The sequence below is a fragment of the Lampris incognitus genome, chromosome 21, assembly GCF_029633865.1.
Source record: "Lampris incognitus isolate fLamInc1 chromosome 21, fLamInc1.hap2, whole genome shotgun sequence".
Taxonomy (NCBI): Eukaryota; Metazoa; Chordata; class Actinopteri; order Lampriformes; family Lampridae; genus Lampris; species Lampris incognitus.
In genome coordinates, this window is record NC_079231.1 from 17,950,774 (window position 1) to 17,967,152 (window position 16,379).

General features: G+C 50.6%; 1 protein-coding gene across 2 annotated transcripts in view; it reads right to left on the minus strand.

The window, feature by feature from the left end:
• appa (amyloid beta (A4) precursor protein a) overlaps positions 1-15,254 on the minus strand; it is a 47,006-nt gene extending 31,752 nt beyond the window's left edge. The window contains exon 1 of one of the 2 annotated variants that reach the window (XM_056301466.1): positions 14,956-15,254. In XM_056301466.1, coding sequence (XP_056157441.1) covers positions 14,956-15,018 — 63 coding nt within the window. In that variant the 5' untranslated portion in view covers positions 15,019-15,254. The remainder of the gene's footprint in view (positions 1-14,955) is intronic. The other variant, XM_056301465.1, reaches the window with a different exon arrangement.
• Positions 15,255-16,379: the final 1,125 nt, after the last annotated feature.

Sequence of the window (16,379 nt, forward strand, 5' to 3'; positions counted from 1 at the left end):
AGCCACGCAGACACGGGGAGAACATGCAAACTCCACACAGAGGACGACCTGGAATGACCCCCAAGGTTGGACTACCCCAGGGTTCGAACCCAGGACCTTCTTGCTGTGAGGCGACCGTGCTAACCACTGTGTGGTGTGCCACCCAAGTACATATGTGTGTGTGTGTATATATATATATGTGTGTGTGTGTGTGTGTGTGTGTGTGTGTGTGTGTGTGTATTTGCAAATCCCCCAAGAGGCAAAACAAACATGAGAACAATTGACTTGAGCCAAATCTTCTCGTTCCGTTTCCCTCCTCGGCAGCTACTTAGCTAGCGAGTAAGAGGCAGGGTGGCCAAACGATTTAAAGCCCGTCTTTTAATCAAAAGGTCACAAGTTCGACCCCGGCATTAGCCACGTCTGCCAAGTCGTCCGCGAGCAAAGCCCTGAACGCCGACCGGCCGACCCGTTGTTAAGTTGCTCCAGATAAGTGTCTCGGCTGCACACCCCGAAGGCATGCGGGCGCAACGCCGCTCAAAGCGGATAGACGGCGCCAATGTGGCCATGACGGGTGGACAAACGGCGAGAGGTCGCTGCAGACGAGAAGCTGATAGATGGATATTAAAGCAGCGGACCTTCCTTCTGTCCGTCCTATCCGTGTTTCATTCCTATCTATGTTTTATAGAAGCAGCCTGCCTGTCTGCAAGGAGGGAGGGAGGGAGAGAGAGCAGTAATCTGGGCACTGAGGATTAGGGCGGGAGCCTGGTCAGGGAGAGATATCCCTCTTTGGTCTCAATCCTCTATGATAGCCATCACCAAATGGACAGGAAAGAGGCCGGTGGGGGAAGCGGCCTGATGCTGTCTAGCTGTGACTCCACAAGACGGCTTCATTACAGCGTGACATGCAGTGGCGTGTCCAACCGCGGCAGGGACGGTCTCTACCGAGACCGAAAGGAGAGACAAGTGCTTGGTAGCCACATACTGGTAGGCGTCCAACCTCGCCCAAACACCGATTACAAAACGCAATATAGCTTAAGTAGTGCTTTATCATTTTAGCCAGCCTCTCTGGGTGTTTGTTTTAATTACACTAGATGCCTCTAGTGGCAAAAAAAAGAAGAAGAAAGAAATCAAATGGACCCAAAATCTAATGGAGGGGAAACTAGGCGAGCACGAAGCATTACGACACAATAAGCCGAGCGAAGCAAGAGCGAGAGCGGTGCCCTTTCTGCTCCGCGTGTATTATTTGTGGAAAATGGGCCAACGCTGTATCAGAAAATCAAGTCAATCATGAAACAAACTAAGGGCTTAATCTACAGCGCCTGCTGGCCCAACTGGGACCGGGCGGGGAGCAAAATTGAGTTGCCCACAGCCCATGTAGAGGAAAACGACAGGCTGGTATGGTGGATGCGGACTCGGGTGGAGATTGTACACAATAAAACCACATTTAGTAAACAATAACCTGTGGATGTAATAGAATCCGTTGCTCCCAGGGGGCGATAGTCGGAAAAAGAAGTAACGCGCAAACAGCCACGAATGCAGACAGTGAAAACCCCAACGGGTAATGTGCAATAAAAAAAGTATTGAGCAGGGAAGAAACAAACACAAGCCCATGTTCCGCCATATTTCGATAAAGCAGTCTGCTACCCCGAGGAAGTTCACGAATCGGACACCAAGCTCAGAGCCGCAGCTACAAACTCGTGTAATGTTTGTTCCTGTTTGAAAGTTTTGACTCGGAATTAGATAGGTGACCCTTTATCACAACTGGAAGTGTGACACAAATCCCATTCAGGCAAAGCTCAAAACACAAAACACAGTGTACTGGAATCTGTATCTTACTTACAAAAGCACGGCTGCTTCCGGTGTGGGCAGAATTCCCGCTTGCGGCGGCCTTGCAGTGTCTTTGTCCACGTCTAAGTTTGTGTTTTTGTTTGATGGCTGGGAGAGCTGGCGCTGGATCGGCTGGGAGAGCCTGGTCTGGTGCGCCCTGTGGGTCCAGGGGCCACGGCCCTGCCTGGAGCTGCATCCGAACAGGAGACACCGAGGGCGGTCTGACAGGACGCGGAAGCGAGGCAGGCTAAGCTAACTGCTACCCCATGCAGACCAACAGTTCCAATAACACCGAGGGCAGTCTGGCGGCGGCCTCACCTGGCGTTGACTGTGTTTTTGGTGTCGTCGTGTGGAGTGCGAGGAGGTGTGTCGAAGGTGTCTTGCTGGGAGAGCTGGCGTTGGATCAGCTGGGGGAACCACAGCCCTGCTTCAAGCTGCACCCGAGGAGGAAACACCGAGGACGGTCTGACAGGACGCGGAAGCGGGGCAGGCTAAGCTAACTGCTAGCCCATGCAGACCAGCAGTCTGACGGTCATCCTGGTGTTCGCTTTCTTGGACAGTGAATTTTTTTATACTGTTTTGTAGTTTGGATATATGTGTTCTTGTGGTTTGGATGTGTTTTTGTCTTTGTGTTGCACTGCTCCCGTTAGGGGGCGCCACAGCGGATCATCCGTTTCCATCTCTTCCTGTCCTCTGCATCTTCCTCTGTCACACCAGCCACATGCATGTCCTCCCTCACCACATCCATAAACCTCCTCTTTGGCCTTCCTCTTCTCCTCTTCCCTGGCAGCTCCATATTCAGCATCCTTCTCCCAATATACCCAGCATCTCTCCTCCACACATGTCCAAACCATCTCAATCTTGCCTCTCTTGCTTTGTCTCCAAACCGTTATCCCTCTAATATACTCTTTCCTAATCCTGTCCTTCTTCATCACTCCCAGTGCAAATCTCAGCATCTTCAACTCTGCCACCTCCAGCTCCCCCTCCTGTCTCTTCATCAGCGCCACCGTCTCCAAACCAAACCAGGTACACAGACGAACAGGGACATATTGTTTTGAGAGATGAGGGTTAAAACCCAAGACATTAAAAGCTGACTTATTAAAACAAGTGGCTTAATTTCCACTGAGCCAATGGCTGGCACTGACCGCCCAAGGTCAAACGAGTCAAAGGTGACAAGAGGTCTCAGGTGTGTGTGTGTGTGTTTTAGTGAGATAAGGCTGGTCTTTACCCATTCACCTAGCTACTGCCTTCAACATGTCACTGTGCAAAGGGACACACATTATAGTGATACACCACCCTGCCTGCTGAGATTTATGACTGAAATCATAAAAAAAGTACATGTAAAAAGCACAAATAAACACACAAGAGGTAAAAAAAAGAAGCAAAACATAGTGCATGAATCGATGTTAAATGACCAAAATTTAACATGACATCCCTGCCTTACTCACAAGCACTTCACTGAAATCATATATACGCACACACACACACGCACACACACGCACGCACGCACGCACACACACACACACACACACACACACACACACACACACACACACACACACACACACACACACACACACACACACACACCAAAGCTGACAAACATTTTAATGTATTCACGAGCACACACACGTACACACAAGTGGGCTTTGAAGTGCTCCCGAAGGGGGCTGTTCCCACAGTGCTATTAATTGTACAGTCTTATCTGAGTGGCCCAGGCCTGCTACAGGGAGTTGGGGGTGGGGAGGGGTCCCCCAGATCAGCTCTTAGCCGGGTGGGGTCGGGGTGGGGGGGACTCCCTGGAGAGCTGGACGTGTTGCAGGAGCTCTCCACACACACACACTAGCGTGAAGGCACACACACACTAGCATCTCTGCACGACAATGGCACGGCTGGGAACATGACGGCAATGACATGCTCCGAGACTCACAACCGATGTGGATGCAACAAAATGCACAACGGAAAAGTCGTTTTTTTTTGGAAGCAAGCATCAAACCGTGTCCCGCAAAACCCTACGTATGTGTGAGCCGCCTCTAAATCACCACGGGACTCCCATCCATCCATCAATCAGCCCGGTTTAAGTAGGACAGCCGGGAGCTTGGCCGTCTGTAGGTTGTTTACAAGGCCGTGGGAAGCGGCTTCGCTGGTCGGAAGGGATCTGTGATGACTGAATTAGATAAGACCGGCGAGGCGACAGAATGCTAAACGCTCGTGCGCGTGGCAGCCACGCCCGTGCACGGCCGCACATTCTAATCACTTGGCAAGACGGGCCTGCTCTTACAGGAACTCCAGCCAGAAGATCCGCCGCGGGGTTCAAGTGTGTGCGCGCACGCACGCATGCATGTGCGTAACATTACCCCCTGTGATGTGTGTAAGGCTAGCCGTGTCTGATGTGAGCGGCAGCGGATCTTGCGGGTAGTGTTTTTCACTGATTACAGGGCAGCCAGACCCTCTCCATCTCCTCACACACCCTGCCTGCCAAAATTCCAATTACAGACTGTAGCCATGGCCTTACACCAGAGTCTGATGAAAGAGCGGAAGGAAATGCCGCTATCCAGCAAACCAGGGCAACAAAAAAGGGGGAAAAAAAGTGGGGTAAGTGACAGAAATAAGTTAGAGGGTGGATCTCACAACTTATCTTCCAGACACCGCTGCAGGTTTTGAGGCTGAGGTCAGGCGAAATGCATTTCAGCAAAACGGCAGCATTTCTAGTGGGGCAGGTCAATTCTCAAGTTACTGCAGACACGGGGGCGTCCGGGTAGCGCGGCAGTCTATTCCGTTGCCTACCAACACGGGGATCGCCGGTTCGAATCCCCGTGTTACCTCCGGCTTGGTCGGGTGTCCCTACAGACACAACTGGCTGTGTCTTGCGGGTGGGAAGCCGGATGTGCGCATGTGTCCTGGTCGCTGCACTAGCGCCTCCCCTGGTTGATCGGGGCGCCTGTTCGGGGGGGGGATTAGGGGGAATAGTCTGATCCTCCCACATGCTACGTCCCCCTGGTGAAACTCATCACTGTCAGGTGAAATGAAGCGGCTGGTGACTCCACATGTATCGGAGGAGGCATGTGGTAGTCTGCAGCCCTCCCCGGATTGGCAGAGGGGGTGGAGCAGCGACTGGGACGGTTCGGAAGAGTGGGGGTAATTGGCCGGATACAATTGGGGAGAAAAAGGGGAGGGGAAAAAAAAAGTTACTGCAGACGTAACTCGCATGAATAGAGCAAGGTCAACTTTCCTGATCGTATTATTTTGACCTGTATAGTCAAACTGGGGGCAGCCTGGTGGCGCAGTGATTAGCACGGTCGCCTCACAGCAAGAAGGTCCTCGGTTCGAATTCCAGGGTAGTGCAACCTTGGGGGGTCATCCTCTGTGAGGAGCTTGCATGTTCTCCCCGTGTCTGCGTGGGTTTCCTCCAGGTGCCCAGGTTTCCTCCCACAGTCCAAAGACATGTAGGTCAGGTGAATCAGCCATACTAATTTGTCCCTAGGTGTGAATGTGTGTGTTGTGTGCATGTGTTGGCCCTGGGACAGACTGGCGGCCTGTCCAGGGTGTCTCCCCACCCGCCATTATCATTATAACTGTTATAATGCTTAGTGAAAAACATATATTCTCAAGATAGAATGAAATTAAGGCTTGTAGAGATAGGGTTGATAACCAGTGACGCACCACTATGTAATCATACAGAAGGCTTTTTTAAAGTATAGATTACATCCTAACACAACATAGTGAAAGAAAAGAAGCTCTAAATAAAATGTCACCCAAATTCACAAGCGAGAAATCAACTGTGTAAATTTAAAATATGACATGTAGGTCAGGTGAATCAGCATGCTAAATTGTCCCTAGGTGTGTGTGTGTCGGCCTTGTGATGTCCTGGCAGCCTGTCTGGCGTGTCTTCCCGCCTGCCGCCCAGTGACTGCTGGGATAGGCTCCAGCATCCCTGCGACCCTGAGTAAGCATGAGCAGTTTGGACAATGGATGGAAGGATGGATAGATAGATGGATAGATAGATGGATGGTGTGAAAGCTGTGTGCCGGTACGCACATTCTCAGTCTGTGGATTTTTATGCATTCGTAAACCTACGTGGGAAGTGGCCTAAGTACGGTTTTCGTGTGTACGCATGGTTTATACATTTAGCCCCAGGTGTAAAACACTGAAACAGGTGAAAAACCTGAATGTCAAATTGGGATTTTTCCAGTGTGAAACCGTAACCAACATTTGCACTGTACAAACCTCCCCCCTGCAGCATCACCCGCAGCGGGAGCGACTGATTCGCAAAGCTTCATAAGTCATCGTGTCAACGGGAATGCCATGCTCATTCCTTTCTGGTCCTCTCCAGGGGCCTCGTGTACCAATCGTTACTACAGGCAAATTTGTTCTTCCACACCCATGGAATTTTTTTAGCCCTCAGCATTGTCTCGACAGTCAGTAGCAAAGCATGATGGTTATTTGCAATTCCTTCCTCCTAACATCTATTGTCTCCCTCTTGCAACGAGCAATCACCCAGGCCTGCAAAGACATCGGTGTTAGCCAGTCGGCGTCTAAATTCAGGGGTTACCCAGGTTCTACACTGGCCTCTGAGACAAACTCCAGGGCTAAACAAATCCCATGGGGGTGTTAGAACAAATTTGCCCGTAGTAACGATTGATACATGAGGCCCCAGGGCTCCTCTTGGGACACACTCCAACCTCACAAGGTTTTCTTCAATGAGCAGGACTGAAGTTTGAAGAGTTATCTTCATTCAGATTCAACGCGATTAGGCTCAGTCTCAGGGGTGGTTTCTTGCGTATTACCATCTCAGACAAATCTGCTTGAAATCTGATTAGAAGTGTGCTGGAAAACTAGTTCTGACTTTGGCCCACGTAATTTGTCTCGATGTGATGAGGCGGGGTGGAGGGGAGGTGCTGGTGGCTTTAGGTTTCCTTGGTTGTAATCAGCATGGAGACGGAGACTGCTCCCAACCCCAGGGACGGTGCCGGTTATAAACTCTCAGTCATCACTGCAACAACAACCCCAGTCAACGGCATTACCCTTGCCACCCGGGAGCAGGAATTTCATCATCGGGTTGATTTGCTTTCTGCATGGAGCAGGGGTGTGTGTGTGTGTGTGTGAGCATATGTACAGTTTACATGTACTTGGATTTGTATGAGTACGAGGACATGTTCATAAATTAAAGCAAAAAAAAGGAGGACATGTATTTAGTATGTTCTCCTGTGTGTCCAATATCATTTGGTGATGGCCAGCTCTGGCTGGCTAAACTAGCAGTGACCTCTCTGGGATCCAGCTGGTAGCCACTATGCTGTGGCCTGCTGTCACACACAGACGGTGCTCTGGACAGGCACAAACACACACACACACACACACACACACACACACACACACACACACACACACACACACACACACACACATACAATACAGTGTAGAATCCATATAGGTTTATTGTATGATATGCCCCGCCAAGGTCATCATCGTGGTCATTCGGGTTCGAGAATGACCGTCCTTCCCTCTGGGTCCCTCAGGTGAGGGGTAGAGGCCGATCCTGGAGCCACATAATGGGAGGCCGCCTGTGCGTGACAGCTTTTTACATGGAGTGGCTGATGTGCCTGCAGCCACCACACGGTCTTTGGCAGGGGGTGGCCAGAGTCCAACGGCATGGAGAAACAAGACGATTGGAGAACACCCTCTGTTGCAGCCTTCATCCACCTTCACTGCCGCTGTGACCTGGAGACATCTTCCACCAGTTCCGCCGTTGAGGTCTTTGTTGGATCAGGCTTCGTCAGGAACCTCCCCCTTGACCTATCCACCTTAGGTGACCCTACCTGGAGCCAAACTCTGGACGGCATAGCTCTTGGGATCATTGGCACATGCAAGCTTCTCCACCACGGCAAGGTGGCGATCCAGGAGAAGGTAATCCTGGGTAAGTGGTCTTAACTTAAGAAACATGAATCAAAACTCAGGGTTGGTGAGTAGACTGGATGAGTTAAACTGACATTAAGACCCCCCACACACACACCCACACACCCAGACACACACATCCAACAATGGCTGGTCAGGGAACTGAACACTAGTGAGTAATTGCCATAAAGCAAACAATGACCAAGACAGCAGCACCAATACTAATATATTTACAAAGATATAACCTAATATATAGTCAAATTAAGAATAATCAAATCTAAAGATGAACATCATTAATTCATGTTGTTTATACCAGCTTAAATAGTGGGTTAACTGAGACGGGTGTTGATAATTTACAGATCAGTTACTGGCCTGGCCATAGGCCCATTTTCCTCCCGAAGGAGAAAAAACCCAGACTGCCTTAGAATATGGTTTGTCAGACGAGAAACAGAGCCAGTATTTATGAGTAATGGTCATCAAGCAGTTTTTTCTTCAGGCTGCGTGCAAATGAACACCCATCTCAAATGTCATACAACCTCACATGGCTGTGCGGTGTCCATGTAATTGTGTGTTACAATATCTGTTTTCCCCTCGCAGAGAATTCAGGCCGAATATAAAGTAGCTTACAAAGTCATTTCTACAGTATGCGATTGCACAACTTATGTAATTTGTCTCTCTCGCTCTCTGCTCCCGTCTCTCAACATACACCCACGGCTGTGCAGCAAACACAGAATCCAAATAAAAAACCCACTCGGATCAAACAGGAAATTGTTCCAGAAATAGCTGGGTACAGTGAAGAATATCCCTTTGCTGTCTGACACAAGCCTCTCCTTTCCTTTCCTCTTAAATTATTGTGTACACACACACACACACACACACAATTTGGCATTTCAACAAGTACGTTTGTTTCCCATTTCCATGGAAACCTGTCGGTGACCATTTCTGTCGAAATATCAAGAACCTGAACCGTGACTTCCTGAGTCAACCCCGGACATGAAGTGCGACCAAAATTCCCCCTCGCGCTTCAACAAGGTAAAGGATGACCCGGCATTTCAAAATGGGGACAATTTATATGTCGGAGGTTCCTGGAACAAACAATGGGTAAAACAGCAGCAGGAAAAGGAGGGGGTGGGGGGGATGGAGAATAGGAATATCTTGGGGTGGCCTAATTATAGTCTCAGTGCCGGGCGCCTGGGGAAGACACCGCCGCCATAGCAACCCCAAACACCCGGGAAGGTATGGAGAGAGAGAGAGAGAGATGGAACCATTTTAACGGCGTCTTGGAAAATAAAGACACCCCCCCCCCCCGAGAGGTGCAAGTAGCTGGGGAGGGAGTGGACCACCTGGTTTAGGCAGGGAGAGCTTGGGCTGGGGACATCATTAAGATGGGAATTTGTAGGAATCTATCCCCACCTTCAAATTAATGACACCGTGAAATGTATCATATACCTATTAGTACAGTACCAAGTGATGTGGCTGATGACCAGTTACGAATAAAAGAGATGGACTGAAAATTCAGCGTCTTGGTGTCCGGATAGCGTAGCGGCCTATTCCCCAACACGAGGCTCGCCGGTTTGAATCCCCTCCGGCTTGGTCGAGCGTCCCTACAGACACAATTGGCTGTGTCTGTGGGTGGGAAGCCGGATGTGGGTATGTGTCCTGGCCGCTGCACTAGTGCCTCCTCTGGTCGGTCGGGGCACCTGTTTGGGGGGGGGGGGACTGGGGGAAATAGCGTGATCCTCCCACGCGCTACGTTCCCCTGGGGAAACTCCTCACTGTCAGATGAAAAGAAGCGGCTGGCGACTCCACATGTATCGGAGGAGGCATACGGTAGTCTGCAGCCCTACCCGGATCGGCAGAGGGGGGTGGAGCAGCAACAGGCACGGCTCGGAGAGCGGGGTGATTGGCCGGATACAATTGGGGAGGAAAGAAAATTCAGCGTCTCACATGTGCAAATCAGAGATAAAGGCTAGTTGCTGTATCGGACTTAAAATTCTGACAGATCACGCGGTCCTGGGATGCGTTTCTTCTCATTCCAGTTTTGGCAGTTGGATCTTATAAAAATCAGAAAGCAGCCTGTAATACCTTATCAAAACTGAAGCGCTTTACCAACGTCTACAAAACATGCTTCTTCAGCTATTAAAAGGCCCCCCCCCCCAGAAGGCACCAGATGCACTGTACGACTCTTGGTCGAGATGTGCCCTGTTTCGGTGTGTGGAACCACGTCAAATCTGCCATCGCCCACAATGCTCAGAATAAACGATAAAACCCTCCCTGGCATAAGCCTCGTGGCATCTCAGCTGCGTCACAGCGAGAGTTGAGGTGTCTGAGCACCTATTTGGTTGATTACACAACCCTTGATCGAGATTCAACAGAGGACACGTGAGGGCGAGGTTAGGGATTGGTTGCATGATCAGATGAAGTGCGAGTCTGAAAACAAGCCTGCGTTTGTCTCATTGTGTCCACCAGGGTGTGACAGGACGCACCTCTCTGTGACCAACACAACCGCGTGATACCGGAGCACCGATGGTAGGGAGGGAGCCCACATGGGCATTTACTGCACACGCAAACACTTGTTCCCGTCAGACCAAAACCATGATGAATGGTTGGTTGTGTCAGCCCCAGTCGGATTATTTCGCTACGGTCTACGTTTTTAGTGTGAAGGTCGATCACAGATGCACACAAAAACATATCCCCCCCCTCCGACCCCCAACACGTGTGCCACACCATAACCTAGACGGAAGGGACTTATGATGACGTACTTACAATACTGACGCATACCCGTGTTGCCGAAAGAGCAGCAGCGGGGACGTCCTCGCAGATGAAGGCCAGCCTTCGTAGGCATGTGCATGTAAGCATACATGTGTGTATGTGGGCTGTATGGGGCAGGATGTACTGTGCCTCACGGGTGCTGCTGCGTTTGCTCGGGTTGGACTTACTGGCTTCTGTGTTTAACTCATTATTTAAATTTTGTGCCAACAGCTGCTTGGTCAGCAGCTCTGTAATGGAGACTGCATCTTCACGGCGCACTGCTGACGTACAGATGGACAAGTTTCAAGTTTTTGATAGATGCTGGGAGCCGGTCAGGTTTGCTGAAAAAACTGAACGGGGAGGGTGAGGAGAGGAGACCGACTGCGTTTTACCCTTAAATGGAAAGCTAACCTGACTTACATGCGAACAAAGAATACTTCCAGTCTGTTTTGGCAAAAAAAAAAAAGGCTGACACATGATTTCTGTTAGACTTTCTTATCAATTCCACACAGTCCTATCTCAGCCAGTGAGCAGAATGAGACAAATGGGAGGAAACGGTTTAAAAGGAGCGAGGCGCAACGCAGTATCAGTACACACACTGACACGATGCCGTCGACTCAACGCACTTCCTCTGCAAAAAGGGACGTCACAATCCACACTTTTCAAAACTACCTGCCACGGTAACGTCAGCGCTCAGCTCAGCGAGATGCTATTAAGATGCACTGCGCCACCAGTGGACATTCACATCACGCCTGTCTTAATACAATCTTAAAAATGTGGCGGATCACTTGTGGGAATGGTGCCCAAAGCAAACGCCAGACTTAACCAGGAACATTTCTGGTTACAGTATCAAGACTGACTTGGTTAAAACCCTCCATTAGCTTTAAGCAAGGGCTAAGAATGCAGTTGCACCGGGCGGGTCCAAGATCTCGCTCATAGTCACTGGGAACGAAAATGCACTGTAAGTCAACCTGCCTGATTAAATGAGCTTCGTGAATATACGAGTTTCGGTGGGCAGCGGGAGTTGATGGTCGTCAGACTCCTGATGCCATTAGATTCTTGTTGGAATTAATCAGGTCTTCTGGCATCGATCCACATTGGCTTATTCGGAGACAAGGTCGGGGCGCACAAATCTGCTCTTTGAGCCTGAGCACTGGCCTACTGCCACCGAATTTCCCTCCACCACATGCCTACCACTTCATTTAGGCTCGAGACCCAACCTTTTGCCGAAAGACCTCTTGAATTACAAATGGAGGGGGATTCTAGAGGCCGGGACAGACGGTGACGAGTGGGGAGCAGACCCCATTGAGAAGGTGCAGCACATGCAACGGGTAATCTAAACAGAAGCACCAGCTGACGTCCCTCGCCCCTCACCAAAGGTGTTAAAAGCGAACTGGGAGACCCATGAATCCGTTTGAGGTTTTACAACAAATAAACAAGAGAAAAGAAAGGGAGGGGTGGGCCTGAAATTTGGTGAAAGAGTAAAGGTCATCCCCCTCTTTTTCCAGAGACTCTGACCATGACAACAAAAACAACTTTCAAAAGGGCCAGGAATGTCTGTCTAGGGGGCAGCATGTATGTGTGTGTCTATGTGTGTGGTTAACCCTAATTAATTGGGTGTTTATCACAGCATCATGACTTGCTCAAATGACCAAGGTAGAAAGTGTATTCTGATTTGAGAGGGTTTCAAAAGCCACCTCGTCTGGATGAGAGGAGGCTTATGTGAAAGAAACACGAGAGAGTGAAAGAGGGATGGAGTGACTGAGGGATAGGGGAAAGAGAGAATCAGCGTCAAGCTAGATCCATGTCTCATCATCGCAGAGGATATCTCCACCCCTGCGGTTATCACAACAAGAAACTAAGCCTACAAGAGTTTCCAAGCTGGTGTGGCTTAGGAGGAAAAAAAAACCCTTCTGAAAGGGTGGAACAGCAGCAGGGAAGATGCCAGAAAGCAACGCTGGTGGTGCCAAACTGGCATAATGGGATTAATGCACGCTAATAGAGGGAGAGGGCTGGTCCGCCCCAGGCTGAAAGACTGCAGTATGCACACAAACAGACTGCCTGCAATGATCCAAGGCCCATTTCCCAAGGATGGAAAAATACACAAAGGGTGGCATCCAACTCCCACGCTCCACACTACAGCCTCCGTGTGGAGGGTTGGCTCACCGGGGAAAGTAGCTTCCTAAAGTCATTTATTTGGAAAAGGAGGTGAGCGGAACACTGTGTGCGACCGGGGAAAGCGCACGTTCTTCGGACATGTGGGGTAGAGAGATAAAGAGATAAAGGTAACGCAAACATTTATGTCTCACACAGACAAATATTTTCATTCCCGACAACTATTCTATCCAGCTTTGGGGGTCAGTCGTCGACCTTCACGTGTCAGTGAACAACCCATGAATAAAACACCTCACTGATATCTGCAAGAGATTTTTTTTTTTTTAGCAAAGCAAATATCCTCGACGAGTGGCCAGAACTATACATTTTAAGTAGATTGAAACGACGCAGTGTGCGACATTTTCCCCCAAGTGCAGAAAGGTCAGCTGAATCGTCCGGCCTCCTCCACGCTCGATCCCCTGGGGACATTGTGGTCTTTAATCTTGTACGCCACAAAGCAAAGGTCTCAAAACGGGTTAACGGCCGCTGTTTGGTGCCGTACACCTGTAAAAAGGCAGCGCCGACTAGCATATCCGGCGGGTACGGCTTCAAGTACAAGCGGTTCTCCCTGACGAAACGGGCCTTAGCTACGCCACAGTCGCTGGCCCCCCTCGACAACGATGCTGCTGCCGGTGGTTACAGACAAATATGTGACACTCACTAGCGAGAGAAACTGTTTAGGTAAACGCCTTGTGTCCCCCCCCTCCACCGGTGATCAACCCCTTCCTCCCCCAGCAACAACTAACCAACACAGCCTTACGTCTCTGTAATGCCTAGGTGTCTTTGGTGCACGTGTATCGTTTGACGTCCGATTTACTCTGTAATGCCTTTGCGAGGCCATGTCTGTAACTGCAGTATGGTGCAATGTGGTATTTACTGTTATGTCTGTTACCTCATATATATTGCTGTCATACACGGTGTCGTGTGATCCCCTGTGTAATATCTGTTAGTAGGTGTGTAATGTCAAGTGGCTTGTCTGTCGATTTTTGTAATTGCGTCAACTGAGAACAACAATTTCCCCAGTCTGAAGACAACAGTCTGTCCGTTAGTCTGTCTGTAGCCAACGTCAAGCGGTGTTATTTTCTCAAAACAGGGCCACATTCACGGCAACACGTAAAGACCCCTGAGATATGGATGAGAAGTGATTTGTGAGAAGCAGCATCGGTTGGAATGAAAAATAAACAGATAAACCTCACGCCTCCAAGAAAACCGTGTGGTGGGCGATTATAATTCAACAGAGGGCGAGAGAGGGGGAGGGAGAGAGATAGAGAGGGAGGGAGGGAGAGGGAGAGAGAGAGAGGGGGGGGGAGAGGGAGAGAGATAGTGAGAGAGAGAGGGAGAGAGAGGGAGAGAGATAGAGAGAAAGGGAGGAGAGAGAGAGAGGGAGAGAGAGAGGGAGAGCGGGAGAGAGATAGAGGGGGGGAGAGAGAGATAGAGATTGTTAACACGCAAACGTAACGGTCAGCGCTGAAACGCGGACCTCCCGTCCTGCCGAGCCTCGCTGTGGAATGCTGCAGTGCACCGCCGCCATCTTACTTCTGTCTCCCCATTCTTTATCACCGGAGCCGCAAAAAAAAAAAACCCAACAAAACAAAAAACAAAACGCCCCGACTCCACAAACAACTTGGCGTTTAGCCCCTTAGAAAACGCCCATCAGTCGCTCGCAAATTCCTGCTTTAAAGCGAGGGGTTTTCACGGCGAGCCGTTCATATTGACGGGGCAAGTATACGCGTAGCACCTATAGACATGTACCCCCCCACTAAAACACGCCCACTCCCTTCCCCCCCCGATAGGAAAATAACACACAGGGCGCCGCTGTTCGCAATACCGACCCGAAAACACACGCGACGTGCCACAAACACCACCGCCACCCAGTCCCGGAAGAATCGGGGGTGTCGCGGCCGGCGTAACTTGCGCGTTAACCGGCTCCACCTTATAAATACATATCGCATTATGAAAGCCACAATAGCGAAGTCTCCACATTCGTTTCCCAGGGCAAGAACAACGCGGTCAAAGCCCGGACAGCCTCCCCGGGGGGCTCGGATGCGGGGGGGGGGCAACACCGACCTCAGAGCGGGCAACGAGGTGCACCGCGTTGAACTGTTTCTATTTTAGCTTTAATTACAACGGGGGGTTCCCCTCGTTTCGTTTCTGTGAAAATTCAAACGTTAAATAATAATAATAAAAACAAAGCGTCGTCGAAAATAAACACACACGCGCGCGCCGTGTTTGAGCCGGTGCCCTTCGGCAGTTGAGCCGCGGCGGAGCGAAGCGCCGCCCGCCGGCCCGCAGATGGGAGCCCGGCGGACGGGCGGAAACAGCGGGGTGAAGACACCCGCCTCGGCCTCTTACCTCGACGGCCAGCGTGGAAGCCGCCGCTACGGCCAGCAGCAGTAGAGCCAAACGGTCCCCCATGCCGTTCCCCGGGTTTTTCGACGTGTCTTCTCCGGCTGCGTCTCTGCCGTTGTGTCTCCTGTGTGTCCGTCTGCTCGGTGAAACGTGCTGAGCGCGTGCGTGCGTGTGTTTGTTTATTATGTGTGTGTGTTGCGTCGCGCGCTCTCCCCCCGTCGGTCCCGCTAACTCCGCTCCGTTTGACGCCGAGAGATACCGAGGCGGCACAGCTGCTCGGCGTCAGATCACCTGACCGGAGCGGAACAGCGGAGGGGGAGAGGGAGAGGGAGGGAGAGGGAGGGAGGGAGAGGAAGAGAGAGGGAGAGGGAGGGAGGGAGAGGAAGGGAGAGGAAGAGAGAGGGAGGGAGGGAGAGAGAGGTAGAGAGGGAAGTAGAGAGAGAGAGAGAGAGAGAGAGAGGGGGACAGGGAGAGAGAGAGAGAGAGAGGGAGAGGGAGAGAGAGAGAGAGAGAGAGAGAGAGAGAGAGAGAGAGAGGGAGGTAGAGAAAGAGAGAGAGAGAGGTAGAGAGGCAGAGAGAGAGAGAGAGAGAGAGAGAGAGGGACAGGGAGAGAGAGAGAGGGAGAGGGAGAGAGAGAGAGAGAGAGAGAGAGAGAGAGGGAGGTAGAGAAAGAGAGAGAGAGAGGTAGAGAGGCAGAGAGAGAGAGAGAGAGGTAGAGAAAGAGAGAGAGAGAGGTAGAGAGGCAGAGAGAGAGAGAGAGAGGTAGAGAAAGAGAGAGAGAGAGGTAGAGAGGCAGAGAGGGAGCGAGAGAGAGAGGGAGAGAGAGAGAGGGAGAGAGAGGGGGAGGGAGGGAGAGAGAGAGAGGGAGGTAGAGAGAGAGGGGTAGAGAGGGGGAGAGGGAGGGAGAGAGGGGGGGTAGAGAGAGAGAGAGAGAGAGAGAGAGAGAGAGAGGAAAGCACGCACGCACGCACACGTCGGAATTTCTGTGGTTGCGGGGACCTTCACTGATTACGTTCATTGCCCAGCCCTTAACCTTCACCCAATCCCAGTTTTAACCCTAAACCCAAATCCTAACCCCAACATAAAAACTCGAAGCAGACTACAGTCCTAAAGTCCATCATTTCAGACTTAAAATGGGATTTTTTTAAGCGACTTGTGCAGCTGTGACTGACTGACTTGCGACCTCTAATTAAACGACTTGAATGACTCGTCCTAATGTCCGTTTCGCCTGACAGAAATGAAGTGAAAAGAGGAGCTTTATAACTGCCCCCCCCGGACACTATGGAGCGTTGTTGCCAAAAATGACGATCCAATAGCTCTGTGGGATTTGAATTTTTAATAGAAATCGGAACAAAATGTACAAAATAAAATCACTGTTGAACACTGAACTCTAACAAAGAAAACAATTCTGGAAATCAGGATGAAAT